Source organism: Lutjanus erythropterus, chromosome 23 (genome assembly GCF_056507025.1).
Source record: "Lutjanus erythropterus isolate fLutEry1 chromosome 23, fLutEry1.hap2, whole genome shotgun sequence".
NCBI lineage: Eukaryota > Metazoa > Chordata > Actinopteri > Lutjaniformes > Lutjanidae > Lutjanus > Lutjanus erythropterus.
Genome location: NC_139339.1, coordinates 11,936,408 through 11,951,696, shown reverse-complemented (window position 1 = coordinate 11,951,696; position 15,289 = coordinate 11,936,408). Strand labels below are relative to the sequence as shown.

Sequence of the window (15,289 nt, the reverse complement as noted above, 5' to 3'; positions counted from 1 at the left end):
GGCAGGAAAAGCAGACACACTGACCTGACAATGACGCTCAATCATCCCAACTACGAGGCACACACTGACATCATGTTCAGGATATGATTACTGCTGTTTTACTCTTATCACATCCAACGCACCCGACTACTTCCTGGTTCTGTGGTCTCCTATCAGGTTGTTCCTACTTCCTGTTTGGGAATTACAACCTGCAGTTTAATCTCGGACTTGATGTACCTGTTTCTGGGGTGCCGTTTTATCAATTAACTGACTGATGACATGCAAAAACTCACGCATAGAAAAACATATGTACATACATCATGGACCACATCCACGGGTCAGGCTTCTGAGACGTTAAACAGCTTCCCTGCTGCTTAACCGTCCTTGAGCAAGGCACTGTTATAAATCTATTTGAGGGGGAGCTGGAATGCATCATTAATAGACACACCTTACCCCCTTCTGCTTGTAAAAAATAACTGGCTTGTGTGACTGTGTGCGTCACTCTCGCCACCACCGTCCTCATCATCAGCAGCTCCCTGTGGAGGGACGACTCCCGGGATGCTTTGCTCCTCCACTGCTGATGTTTTAATGTTCTTGTTTGGGTTTTTAAAAGTGTCCAGATGTTGTTTTTCTCCTCTCTTTGGACATCTGTAGAGTGACGGAACAAACGCTGGTGAGGCACAGAAAAGAAAAAAACAAACAAACACATGTATCTGATGAAAATGTGACACGTTACCTGGATTTCTATCGTTTCTCTTTGTCCAAGTCGTCTGTCTGCTCCTGGTAGGAAGGAAATAATCTTGGTTTAATACAGAAAATGATCATTAATCGACACACTGAATGATCTTCAGATTAGGAGCGGTCTGCCATCACTCTTCAGACGCTGCAGGGTTTGTTTATTCTCTTGGGCAGAAGACGTTTTTCTTTCTCACACAGTCAATACGAGAGAGCTAAAAGTCAATATGTGAAATAGCAGAATGAAATGAAACAAACACGGATGTCAAACGTGTTCTGGAGCCGTAAATGGATTCTCTGCGCTTGTATCATCTGTGAAACATGAGTGTAATTCTTCTCCACCCTAAAACAAATTTGGTTGTGACATTTGTTCAGTCAAGGCTCGTGGATCTAAACAGACTCTAATCTCTCATATTTCCGAGGACAAATTTCAGGATCTGCTCGGGATTTTTAGGATATATAAAAAACAAACTGTAGCCTTTTTGGATGGCAAACTTTTTCACCACAGGCTCCTATATTTAAAAATCATGCTTTCCAGTGTTTTCCATGTGGCCTAATCCTGGTATAAAGTCATATAATGACTTTTATATTGATGGTATATTTGCACATCAGGTCACGTGGGAAAATAATTTTAGAAAGCGTTATTAATCTTAACACAGACATGACATGAATAGCTTTTAATGTTTAATGTTTAATGTTTAATATGTAATGTGACCTCCCCCTTGTGTTTGTTTTACTGGCTGCTCTTGTTGTTTCTTGTGTTTGGTGAGCTGAAGTCTAATTTCCACCCTGACAGACAACAAAGATTTTACTGGATTGTACTGTATGTCTTGGGAAAGTAGACATACTTCCTTCAACCAAAATTTGAATACATAAGGAACATCACCGGGAAGCTACAGAATGATATAAAAACCCGAAAGAAAGAAAAAATAATGGACTTGCCCTTTAAACATGTGATAAATAAATACTGATGCTTCAGAATGATCTCCCCCAAAAAGGTTTAAAAAAAATATCCAAACATGGTTTTATAAAAATCACTTAATCCAGCATCTTATGTCACTGCCATTTATGTTTCACAATAAAAGCCCTACCACTGCCTACACATTATAAACAGGTCAATATCAGGCCTACTAGATACTGAGCAGTCAAATATGGCTGGTACATCCCTACGTATTAGAAATTAGAAAATATAGTGCTACGAAGCCTGGGGTGAACAAAAAAAACACCACGTCATAGAAAATTAGGTTTGCTGTATGCATGGACATTAAACGATGACTAACACTGAAGCTGAATAAGAGCTCAGTCCCACAGGAAGGGAGACTTATCTGTTTTCTTGTTTTGTTTTGTTTTTTTCGTCACAAGAGAATCTGAGTGGAAATCAACAACGAGGACATTTTTCTGTGCTGTTCACGGCAGCATCAACAGAATGACAGAGCTCCTCTGCGCAGTCTTGTAAACATTAAATTAAACACTGAGGAGAAAAAGGTAGGAGCTGTTCATGATCACCTGGAGCATTGTCATTTCACAAACCCGAGCTCCTGTGATGTAAACACAAACCAGCAGAGCTAGAGGCTCAGAATTATTGCAGCTGGATTTGTCTTACCTTTATCATCATTTTTCAAACACTTATTTAGCTAATAATGTACATATATGCAGCAGTGTTTTTGTTTGGTCTTCATATCTCTTAATTAAAAAGAGTTTCTCTGTTTATAATAGTTGTAGACTGTTGACTCAAATTTTCACAATAATATATATTCTTTTATATTTTATATTCTAAACTGCCCCTCTATTTGATATTAAGAAACTGTACACAAAGAAACTTGACCTCTGCTTTCTAGACAGAAGTGAGAATGTACTCTGTCACCAAAATGTCATATACAGTGGGAACAGTGATAGTTTGTGACAAAAATAAGGTATTTAAAGACATCATCTGAGCTTCAGAACATTGTTTCAGGCAATTTCAACTATTTTTTTTGACATTTTGTGGACCAAAAAAATGACTGAAAAGCTTAAGCAGGAAAATAACATAATGAAAACAGTCTTTATCACAGTTAATATATACAAAAACTGTGCTAAATGTGGTATTTATTATCAGAGCCATAAAGTTTATGCACAGACCAGGATCATTTTGCATACACAAGCAACAGTTATTTCTACACAGAGAGTCAGCAGGCAACAGCCCAAGAGGAGACAAAGGGAAAAAGGGACACAGGAGAAGACGTTTCCCAGATACAGACCTGTTGGGACTCAGACGTCGTCCGGCTCTTGGGCTCCGCCTCCGTCGGAGACGTGGGGACGCTCCCGTTCGAGTCGGTTATTAGCAGCGACCGCCTCTCCCTGCCTGTTTTTTCACACTTTGTCACCCGGAACCTGAATAAAATAAATAAAAAATACATTAATAAATAATATACTGAAGGTTTTGAATGCTTTTGCAGTGAAATGAGGAGCCTGCATGCTGCAGAGTCGGCTCATTAAAACAAACCGCTGCTCTTATGTTAACACCACTGGCCAAAATGAAAAATACTCACAGCCTTACAAGAAGGGTTTTTTAAAATGATCCCACCCTGGATTATTTTTCTAGGTCAAAATAAAACAGAACTTAGCTGAACATGTTTGCTGTTGATTTTTCGTAGATAATATATTTACATCATAAGTAATACAAATAAACCACAGAAAATGGCCCTTGAGCACAAACCCCATGAATCAGTGGGTATCCATTGTTCTCATTTGTGCCTCAGCTGCAGCTGCTTCTTCCTCACTGAGACTCACACTCACCTAAACTTTACACCCCTCTCATCCACCCGCCCACTCAAAGGCACCAATGCACACACACACACTGACACACTCCAAAGCTTTAATTAAATCAGCAAATGAATATTCGTATCCAGGTCATGCTGACCCTCCTGCGTACGCGGCCATTCATCTGGGTGTGCAAATGAAAAGCAACCTCTCTGCATCCCAATCAGCTCGCAACAGGACATTAAGGATGCTGCGTGACAGGGACGAGGCTGCACACTTCCCCTGGGTTCACTAGTGGACTGAGAAATGTTGTCTTTACTTTAAACATCTTGGACAGTTTTACAATGACAGTACACTGCCAGGGTTCATTTAGAAAGGTGTTGTTTTTTTTTTTTTTGGCTTAAACCTTTTGTTAAAGCGTCCAGGTCTGCCCCTTTAATAGAAAGATAATTTGCACAAATCTTCTGGGAGCTTGCAGTGTCACGTCACAAAAAAAGCGTTTCCAAGTGGTATAATCACTTGAGCCGCTGTCTCAAAGACAACCAGGCTGCTCCGTGGAGAAATGGTCAACACCACTTTGGAAATAAGAGAGAGGAAAGAAGCACTGAAACTGCCACAGTGTTATATTGACATAGGCTATGTAAGGATGTGCAATGTATAGTAATAACACAGTTTGTGCAACGTAACAAGTAACTACAGCAGGTGTCGCGGGGGAGGGGGGAACAATGTTAGAGGAAAGCGCGAACAAGCGTGAATTTGTTCATTAATTTAGTCTGTAATGGAGACATAATTTTCCCAGATGAAAGTGAGGCTGGTAGAGAAACAATCTAAACATGGATGGAGTCATTATTTTACAGTCATTACACTGTGCAATCAACATTTATTTGACATTCTTCTCAAACCTCATTTTGATACCTTTTATTGACCATTTTCAGCAACAGCCATTCAATGTATTTAAGTTAAGTATTTATCAGTAGACAGTACATACAGTCTTTGTTAGTGGCGGAGTCCGCCATTCCTGTGTTGGATTCAGATTGCCTTCACACTGAGGTAAATATCAATAGCTTTTCAATACCATGTATTTAAAAGCAATAGAATTAGAACATCTGATCTGATCAGTATCAAAAGTACCAAAGCTATTAAAAATTATCTAAGTGCTCGGTGTAACTCAGCTTTTATTGTACTACCTGAAATATGTCTAGCAGCCAAACCAGACAATTTTCAGTGACTTTTTCTGTATCAGCGCGGTGTGATATCTTCAATTTGCTTCATCAGCTCACAGAGATCAACAGGGTTTTTGAAAATAGTAGTTTCTCTGTAGCTACGTCCACAGGCTCGCCACCAGGGTGCGTCCTTTTGCCCTTGCTCTTAAATATGATCACTGATGGATGCAGAAGCTCTCAGGAGAGAAGTTATTTGGTCAAATTTTCTGACAACACCATGTTACTGTACCTTGTCCAACGTTCAGAATCAAACCACAGGAATGCCCTGATTTTATTTCTTTATGTGATCACAATTTCCTGGATTTGAATGTCTCTAAAACCAAAGAACTAATTATTGATTTTAAATGTAAGAGATGCAGATGATAATGAGAGTGTGGAAACGATAACATCACATAAATGTTTGGGTACTTTTCTCATAATCACCTCAAGTTTGATGTGAACACTGAGGCTACTGTGACGCAGGGACGACAGAGCCAACAAACTAAATTCTTATTCTGTCAGTCGCATCATCTTCTGTCATTTTTTTTATCAATCTTTTATTGAGAGCCTCCAGAGTTTTCCTCTCATCTGCTAGTTTCACAGCCTCACACTAAAAGATAGAAACAGCCTGAACAGTATTGTTGAAATCTGTTCTAAGATCACCAGAGTGAAAAAGAGATCGGAATTCCTTTTGTAACTAAGAAATCCTCCAGAAAGCAGCCAGTATTTTGGCCTCTTCTGGACATGTTCTTGGAAGCGAATTTCCTGTTGCCATCAGGGTCACGGTGGAAAGTTAACTTTTTTGTCCACGGGCTAAATAGTTAGTGAATGCCAATCAATAGATTACCATTGTGCTGATTTTGTGCCATGATCAGGGTGTTGTTATGTTTTACACGGTTGTAAAACAAACCGCCATTCTAAATCTGACTACTAAAATGCACGATCAGAGGCAAGTTAATGCCACGTTATAAAAGTAATGTTCACTTCATGATCAATAATCTGTTTTTACAATCTGTCAAATTCTGTCACGACCTGCAGAAACTCTGTCCATCTATTGTGTTTATTATGTTTATTTATCAATACTATTTATAGATTTTGCTCCACATTTAGCTTCCTTGCATCATTTATTTGTTTGTTTGTTTGTATAATACTGTGTACAACAAACTGCTCCAAACAAATTGTCTCTAGTGGAATTAATAAAGTTGTTTGTATTGTATTGTAAGAGCTTACAGATAAGAAGCCGTCCAATAAGAATCATGCACATTTAATATCAGACATTGATTTTTGGACATCAAAATCAAGTAGCAGGATGAGGACAGAGAGAACTTGTGGAATTATGTTTGGTGCAGTGAAAGAGAGCTGTTGTCTAACTCTGGCTTTATACAGTCAAACATTTCATTTCAGCTTTAGTTGGTTGAAACTTAGGTGAAGTCATGTTGCACTTGAATGTAAAGCCATCTGCAGGGCACTCGAAAGTTGTCTAAAATTCAGTAGCAACAGTTGCAAAGCTCTCAAATTTGTCAAACTAGTTCTTCAACCTGCTGATAATGTGTGAGAAGATGACATCAAACTATGATGCTGCATTATCCCAAATGATTTTAACTCAATAGTTTATTAAGGGTCCAGTGATTTACTGGCAGAATATGGGAGAAATAATATAAATATCATTTGTATCTAATCACCGGAAAGTAAGAACTGTTGTGGTTTTTGTTACCTCAGAATGAGCTGTTTATTTCTACAGAGGATGCTGTTCTCTTCCATGGAGGCTGCCATGTTGCTCCACCAGTTTTCTACAGTAGCCAACAATGGATAAACCAAACGCTGGCGCTAAATGCTGCCTTTTGACTTTTGTGCAAATTTCACTGCCAGCGCAGGTTCTCCAACACACTTGGAAGGGGAGGGTGAGACGATAATCTAGTGAGAAAGCAGTTAAAAAATTGCTGCTCTAGCTATCTAATTTTAGTGAAGTATATTCTCCTAGTTACTGTGTGTATATATTTGCTGTGAGCTGCTGCAGTGCAAACAGTACTAAATATTAAAAACAAACACATGTAGGTTGACATCATGCACGCTCTGCAGTATCCTCAATACAAGTAAACTCTGGTAGCAAGCTGTTAAGACATCACAGTTTTCCCTGCCTCAGTTTTGTGGGAACCTCCTGTTTAGTGAGCTTTTTAACAGGCATCGTTGCCACACAACAGAGGTTAACCACTGACGCTTTGCACAAAACCTCAACACAGTCTGAATCCTGCAGCATCTATTTTCCCAGGCTTCACACTCAACCGTCCACCTGTGTGTTTTCCAGGTCACTAGTTTGGTGTCAAAGTGCACAGCAGTCTCAGCCAGTGTAATTAAATGTGGATTTTTCAGTAACAAATATTTAGAGTTAATGTTTGGCTGGTTATGTTGTTTGTGCTCTAATATCTAATATGCCTCTGGGGCAAACTATTTACTTCTGGTATAGAAGCAACTTCCAGAAATACTGAAAGGAGGAGAACCTTCGTAAGGCAGTAATAAGCTCTCCTTTTCATTCCTGCCTCAGACACACACTCACACACACACCTGCCCACCTGCCCACAGCCAGGACCGTGACCTCTCCGTGGTGGCTGCGCCGCTGCTCCGTCTTACGCGCAGACGGCCTCCTCATCAGCGGCCATTTCTTCTGGCTGCAGCGGGTGCAGATGTTCTTGTTGCCTCCCAGGCCCCCGATGGTGTGCAGGTGGTTGCAGGTGTGCTTGGCGGCTCCCGGGGGCGCGCCCGGCGATACGGGAGTCATCGGAGGGGTCGGGGTGCCAGGAGAGGTGGGGGTGAGCGGGGGACTGGAGACGGGAGAAACAAGACATTGAGAAGTGAGGCCTGACCTACATTCAGTGCAAAACATTTTCATTTTACAGAGAGAATTGAGGCTCATTGATTTCTGCAGCTTCTTTTTATTCAAGCAGAAATGACACATTAATGCCTCACACTTCAACAAGGCAAAAACAGTTATTGACAAACTCTGAATGATGATTGTATTCGATAATAAAATGGAAGAAACCAGGTGAGGTGTTGGACACCTGATCAGAAGAGACATATATGAGAAAAACAGGAATCTTAGATGTGTGTTAAAGGGGACTAAGTGTCTCCTTGCTCTATCTCATGTTTTTTTCAGTGTGTGCATGTTTCTGACCCTGGAGAGCAGCTCTTCACATTGTTTATGCACAAAGGTGGAACAAACAGTGTTTCCTCTCACTAACATAAACATATGATATACAGTATAAAAGGCTGTGTGTTTGTCGAGGGACAGACGGCATAATGAGCCTTTTATCTTCTCTTTTATCTGTCAAGTTCCTGAGTTTCTCTAAAGGTTTTTGGTCCCCTGGAAAATTTCCCCTATATGGAGCACTGTCCAAACCAACAGTACACAAAAGTGTGTCATATTTTAGGGTAAAGAGTAAAGTGCTGCAAAACGAGATCTTCCCAAACCATTTTTTTCCTTCCTGATCATGATTCCAGTATCTGAACTTTGCATATTAGCCAACAGAAGTACTGATTGGATAACAAACAGACAGAGAAACACAATCAATCGGTAGGTGACCAGACTTGACAGGTTTTCAGCTTGATCAGACAAGACTGCTGACTTTTGTGAATAGTTTTCTAAGAGTATTACGTGGCAGTTAGTCCACATGAGCTCTCTCTCTCTCTCTCTAATGTGACTGTGAGTCTGCATCACATTTTTCTCATGAATTAAATATCTATGTATGACATACGCCTTAGTGATGGTTAGATCTTCAAGCACTTAAAAAATGGATTATGCAAACTGCAAATATTCTTTGACTTCACTTGGAGAAAAACGTGGTACCGCGTCATTGCGATCCGGCTGCAGTACACCTATGACAGTAGGGTCACGGCCCTATTCAACGGCGCTGATCGCAGCCATGCACGTACATGTTAGCATGTTGTCCACATTAAGAGGAGTGATAAACTCCAGGAGCAAATAAAGAGAAGAGTCAGGAAAAGAAGAGAGGGAGAAACAGAGGAGAGGACATGATTAGAAGGAACAAGAATATGTGAGACAAGATAGGCAGAGACAAGAGGGGAGAAGAAAGGCTGACCGAGGGCAAGGTTTTATTTATGTTTTATTATATCATACAACTTCAGCTGTATACAGCTAACCCTGAACGAATGTGGTATAAGTAAACAATACGTGAGTACATGCATTTGAGATGCATAATTCTCATGAACAGCACAGGGATCCCCGATGAACAGAGGTATGAAACATGAGTTTGAGCCACAGGAAGGGAAAAGAGACACGGCAAACGGGAGATCAGCTGATGTAAGGAAAGCATCTCATGGAAAGGAGACTGACGGAAGGTGGAGAGGTGGAGCAGTGATGGGGAGAGCAGCTCTGAGGCGAGGGGAAGTTAAGTACCAAATCTGGAGAGGCAGATAGCGAGCCCTGGCCACACTACAGTCACTCTCCATCCTTCTCTTCTTTTTCCTCCCTCTCTCACTTTCTGCCCGTCTGTCTCCCTCCCTCCCCCTTAAGTGTCCCATAAATTACCCCCACCGATACCCCTCGTCCCCCCCTATTCCTCCATCTCTAAGTGATCCACTGGCAGACTGCCCAACCTGGCTGGGAGAGAGAAAGATATGAAGAGTAACAGCAAGAGAAAGAGGGAGTTCCACAGAGAGCAATTTCAACAAAATGAACAAAAAAGTGACGGGAAACAAGGGCTGGAAATATGTGGAAAAAGATATTTGAAGCGAGAACTGAAGAAGCGAGACGCATGAAAGTGACGCAGGGGGGAAATGTGTGTGCGATTGCAGATTTTGGCTGATTTTTCCAGGACACACAGCATCTCTCCTCTCTTTATCTCTCTCTCTCGCTCCCAGAACAATATGGAGCGGGAGGAGAAAGATGACAGGGGGGACAGAGAGAGGGGAAAACATACGCACTAACTCGATTTACTCGCACTCCTCCTCTGTCACGGACATCTCCTCCTCCGATCTGTCTATCAGCCTCTCTAACTCCCTTTCCCCTTATCTCAGCGGCAGAGCAACGTGAAGACGTCTAATCTCAGCTTGTACCACCAGTTTCTCTTCCTGTGACGCAGGGTCAGTTCAAAGTGACAAGCAGGAGGCGGCCTTTGATTCCAGATATGAATGTCAAAATGTGAATAATCCACTGAGATCCATTTCCAGGCTGAGAGATTTTATGCTAGTAAAGGATCCTGGCCATCAGATGCAGGCCAGAGCAATTGAAAGTTGGCTATGGACCATTAGCATAGCAGCTGTTGCTACACCCGTGCCTCCACCACCCCTTGACATTCACAGGTATTTTTTTTAAAAATGGCTCCTTGATTTCACAAAGATGAAGACTAAAGCAGCATCTCATTTCTGCAAATTATTGTGACTCATCACAGGTGTCTGAAATGACAAGTCAGCTGCAGCTAGCTAGCTAATTAAGCTAACTTAACTCCAAGTTATTTCAAGTTGGCTGAAACACTCCAGACTCCTCTAGATGCCTTTTTAATGTTTTAAACAGACATAAAAATATTTGAATTATGCACTTGTCAGTTATGCATGATTTTGAGGGTAAGGCTCAAGGGGCGTGGAAATAAAGAAACTGCATGTTGTATGGCACGGCAGAGGTTAGTTAGTTGCGGTGTGACAAGTGTGATAAGGAAAAATGTAACAGCCCTGTTGTGCCAAGTTGAACGTTTAATTATTTCCATTATAAATTAATTTTCTGACCATTTTTTCACTTCATAAATTAATCTTTTGGTCTATAAAAAGAGTGATTGCTTGTTTTGCCTGATAAAAACACAAAGATTGTTCATTTACAGTGATATCAAACAGATGAAAGCATCAAAATCTTGAACCAGCGTACATTTTTGTTTGACTCTTTCAGCACTAATGCAGGCTGTTGTGTTTGTAACATCCCAAATATATAGAAAACTACAGTTTCTTTTCCCTATTTCCTTTTTAAGTGAAGTCACACTCAGGATATTCTGGCAAGAATCCACTAAGGAAACATGCCAGTATGCTTTAATAATCCCACAATACAGTGATATGGGGCACAGTGGCATTTCAGGAAAAGTCCCCAGCTGCTCGCCCTCAATCAAACGTTGCCAATCTGGAAAAGTATCAGAAGAGAAATGTGGCCTGATTGCCTTGTGTGTTCGTTTCCTGCCCCGGCTACTTTCCTTTCAGTCAGCGGTGACACCAACAGGCTTTACAGGAGGCTTATGCTGCCATCTGGTGTCTGAGACAGTTAATACCTCACAGCCAGGACAACAACAATACGAGAGGACACTCACCCGTCAGAGTCGATGCTGTTCTCATGAACCATGGCTTTCAGGGCATCTGAGTTTGCTGAAGAGAGAAAAGAGAAAAGAGAGAAAGTCACACACTGATACGGACAGAAGAGAGGGGCGGAGGGAGGGAGAGATAAGAGTTGTGTTGGGAATTAGCGAGGAGAACGCTCCAGTGACTTCAAAAGCACAGCGCTTATTGAAAGATGGCTACAACAGATTAACTCCTTAACACAATTAACCGGCACATCACATGCACCCACCGAACACATAATTACTGTACACAACAACCTCAGGGGAAGATGCCAAGTGAGTGAAAAACTTTTGTTGGAGCAAACAAACTTCTGCTCCTGGACAAAGTAGAATCAACGGCTCAGGCATAGATTGACACATGGTTCCTAGCAGAGCTGCATTGATCGAATAATCAATTATTCATAGATTATTAAATTACTCGCCAACTGTTTTGATCATCAATTAATCAGACTGAGTAATTTTTCCAGCAAAAAAGTAAAAATCTTCTGATATTTTCTGTTTATTTTACTCCTCCGTAACAACAATTTGAATATCTTTGGGTTAAGCTTCATGAAACACTGATCAACATTTTTCACAATTTTCTGACATTTTATAGGCAAACAAGTACCAATCAATTACTTAAGAAAATATTACTGATACTGATTAATCAACCATGAAAATAATCATTAGTTGATCTCTAATCCCTGCATAACTGATAAATGTTCATGCAAGCTCAATATCTGGTTATGCATGATACTATGTTCAAAGTATGTATGCAATTCAAAGATACTGCAGCATTTTCTGTAAACTAATTTGGCTGCAGAGGTCCAAATTTGGTTCAGTTAAGATGCTCTGACCTGCGGTTTCTCACAAAAAGTAAACACTTTGGCTGCACTGGCTGTCTGCTCCAACACCGTGAAAAACACTCTGCTTGTACGACCAGTTTATATTTTAGGAAACAGAATAGAGACAATGGTCAAAATCACATTCAATACTTTCCCATACTGCGTAGGAACCCTGTTTACATAATTTGTTCCCAGAGACAGATTTCCCTCAGGCCTGACCGTGATGCATTCACTGACACTTCCACATGAAATGAGCACACTGTGTACACAGATGAGGAATTTGTGCATACCTTCTAGGAAAGGAAGGTAGTTGTACTGAGACACAGAAATGACTCATTTAGGTGGACGTAGGAGTTTCATTTGCTGTTTTATCTAAACCTGCACGGACGTCTGACTCAAACCACTGTCCTCTTTATCACCCCGTATCATCCTCATACCATTGCAACACCGCAGGGATTTTTCACAAGAACATCCACGATGACTGTTTGTTATTTTTAGTCTGTAAGTATTATGAACCAGCAACCTTTTTGGTCATTTTAGTTGTACAAGGCTCCACTTTGAGAACTGTAGCACTGGATGAATAAATTTAAGAGTATCGTCCAAAGAAAGAAAAAAGTTTTGAGTCTTTTAAAGACCCTGAACTATGACTACAGTAATGTCATTTTCTGCAAACAGTTTATTTTTTGCATTTATTGCTTTCTCACTAGCTTCAAATAAGTGGGGCACAGATATGATTAGGAAAGAAACTATTATTGCTTTTACGATAAACCGTGATAAAGTTCCTAATGATCAGAATTACTTTTTCAGATCTCAAATTATCACTGAAACCATGTTTGATTACTTTGCTTTAAAAAACTCACAACAAAATGACATCACAAATCACATGACACCATTTCAAACTGCTGTGAGTCAAACACATATATATAAAATGGTTGTTCTGACGTCTTTTTTTATTCTTTCCTGTGCATGACGTGTGTGGACTGTGGATTGACAGGAACAGGGTGGGATGGGAGTCTTTCTTCCAGGATTGGGAGGAAGGAGTATTTTTTGTGGGAGTAGGATGACGCAGGAGCAGACGAGTGAAGTATATAATATTCTTGCAAACATAAGCTATCCTCAGAGTGGATTTTATTTTGAAGATTTTTGTGTTGTGATGCAACACGGACATCCACTGAGAACAAGTACGCTTTTATTCTGTAGATGGCAGTCTTTGCTCAGTCATAAAGACTACTACTGGTGGTGACAACTCAGCTCTGATGCTTATTTATATTGAAAACTGCTGCTGCCTGTGGAAATGTGAAATACACAGATCACTTCCTTTGTTCCAGATGATTATTTCCATGAAAAATACCTGGAAGTAGCTTTTTAGCCAGTAATGAAGCTTTCAACTTTCCTAGGTTGAATGTTGAAATGATAAAACACTGCTATCTTGAAGGCAGCAGTGAAATACACATTTTCAGTCTTATGTAATACATTTACTGACTTATATAATCAATTTTTCTAGTAGAAATGCTGAACAACGCCATGTCACCAGACTAACAATGTGAGGATGAGTCACAGTTCAACTCTACAAACACTGTTACAACCAGAGCTGTGATGATGAGTCAGCTCAAAGTTCCCCCCTCTGAGTGTGGAAAGAAAAATGAACAATGATGGACAGACACCAAGACAGCACAATGCTGCCTTCCTCTGTCATATGTTTGACATCTGGATGACATATGATGAAGGGTTTGGGCTGCCTTGGGGACCAGTACTCACTGATAAGCTGCATCTGTTTATCTATTACAATTGCAATATAATTCACAATCTGTGGGAATGATCGTTTTTGCACCACAGTTTTGAATTTCACTGAAAAAACTATTAAAATCAAGACGATGTGACATGACAGCATGCTTTCTAACATCTGGAGGCCAGGGAATCTGCAGCATGACAGTACTTCATTTTAATACTGTTTTGTCAAACATTTTTCCTTTAAAAAAAGGCAGCTTCTGCAATTTGGATATTGCACTTTGCTATATTGCAATGTGTGACTTTTCAAGTAAACTGAATAAATAACAAGACAATAAAACTGCAGGAATAAGATTTTTTGTTTGGGTTTTTTGTTGTTGTTTTTATCCTTATACTGAGCGGCACAGTTCACAATTTTCCTGATTACTTCCTTCCTTCTCCTTTCTCTTTCTTTCTTTAGTTCAACATTCAATGAGAACAGCAGACGTGATGCTTTGCTGGCAAGCCACTGATATGTCGGGGCTACTGAAGACTGGGTTTATCGATACCCCTTTCCTACAGACATGTGCTGGCTTGGCTTGACTTGGTTTGACTCGAGTATGGAGCAGTAAACAAATGCGTGAGTATAAACAGCGACGCAGGGGGGAAACTAAATTTCAAACCACAGAGATGAAACTGAGGACTGAAGACACAGTCAAAGACACTTCTGGAAACCTCTTTCTCTCTGCTCCCCTCCACACACGAGTTCAAGTCTCACAATACTCGCTTGTCCGCGGGGAAGAAGTGGGGTTGTCATGCGTTGGCCGCTGTCAGGGAGATGTCATCACAGCCCGCTTCGAGGTGGGTCGCCTTCACCTTGACCCCCACTCCAGTGAAGGTTCATCAAATCAGCGAGGCGCGGTTTGACTCAGCACGGCCAAAAGTGACAATGGATAAGACGCATATGCCTATTCAAACTGTTAACATGACCCTTACAGAGGAACCAAAAACAAAAAGGAAGGTAACATACTGCAGTGTGAGCCACAAGTTTCCTCAACTGCCTGAGACGTCTAACTTGTTTTTCAGAGGAAACAGCACCTTCAGGAAACATGCAAACATTAGTGTGTGTAGTTATAAATATTACTGCAGAGATATGTGCAGGTTTTGTTTTAACTACATGTGGTGAGTCTTAACTGTGGGTGGAAACCTTAGGTTCTGGCTTTGGCTCTGGCTTATTAACTCTTAAAATGAATGAGCTGTAGAGCCACGTTTTCAGGGTGTTTCACTGAACATCGTATCCTAAACAGCTGGCGTGGCGTACAGTAAAACTTACAGTATAATCTTCTACAGTATAATCATCTCCCTTTTCTTTCTCTTTCCTTCATATCCTTGTCCCCTCTTCTTACTCTTCTGCCTCGTTTTTTTTTTTTGCTCTATGAATAGTGGCAAAAAATAAACCAGTCACTCCAAGCTCTCCCAACACAACACACCCAAATACCTCTTTTGCATCACACAATTCTTTCCTCTAGTTTATTAAACACTTAATCTCAAATACGGAGGATGTGAGTCAATAAACTGCTTAACTGGCCTGCTGCATCATGAGAAAAAAAATTATAATTGTTTTGGACATCTCCCAAATAAAACTATTAACAGCCTGAAATAATCTAAAAGGAACACAGAACCCACCAAGCAGCGCCAAGCAAAATGTAATTCAGTAACTCTTCCAACAAACAGCAGTTCTTCTAATTCACTAAAATATCCAAGCATCCATTCT

At 40.6% G+C, this 15,289-nt stretch overlaps 1 protein-coding gene across 2 annotated transcripts in view; it reads right to left on the bottom strand.

Annotated features, from left to right (window-relative positions):
* Window positions 1–442: 442 nt before the first annotated feature.
* The window catches only part of rell1 (RELT like 1), a 32,036-nt gene continuing 17,189 nt past the window's right edge, over window positions 443–15,289 (bottom strand). The window contains exons 4-8 of one of the 2 annotated variants that reach the window (XM_084712579.1): window positions 10,958–11,012; window positions 7,226–7,474; window positions 2,952–3,084; window positions 716–759; window positions 443–627 (exon numbers count right to left, since the gene is read on the bottom strand). In XM_084712579.1, the coding sequence (XP_084568705.1) occupies window positions 724–759; window positions 2,952–3,084; window positions 7,226–7,474; window positions 10,958–11,012 (473 nt within the window). In that variant the 3' untranslated portion in view covers window positions 443–627; window positions 716–723. Of the gene's footprint in view, window positions 628–715; window positions 760–2,951; window positions 3,085–7,217; window positions 7,475–10,957; window positions 11,013–15,289 lie in introns of those variants that run through there. The other variant, XR_014769105.1, reaches the window with a different exon arrangement.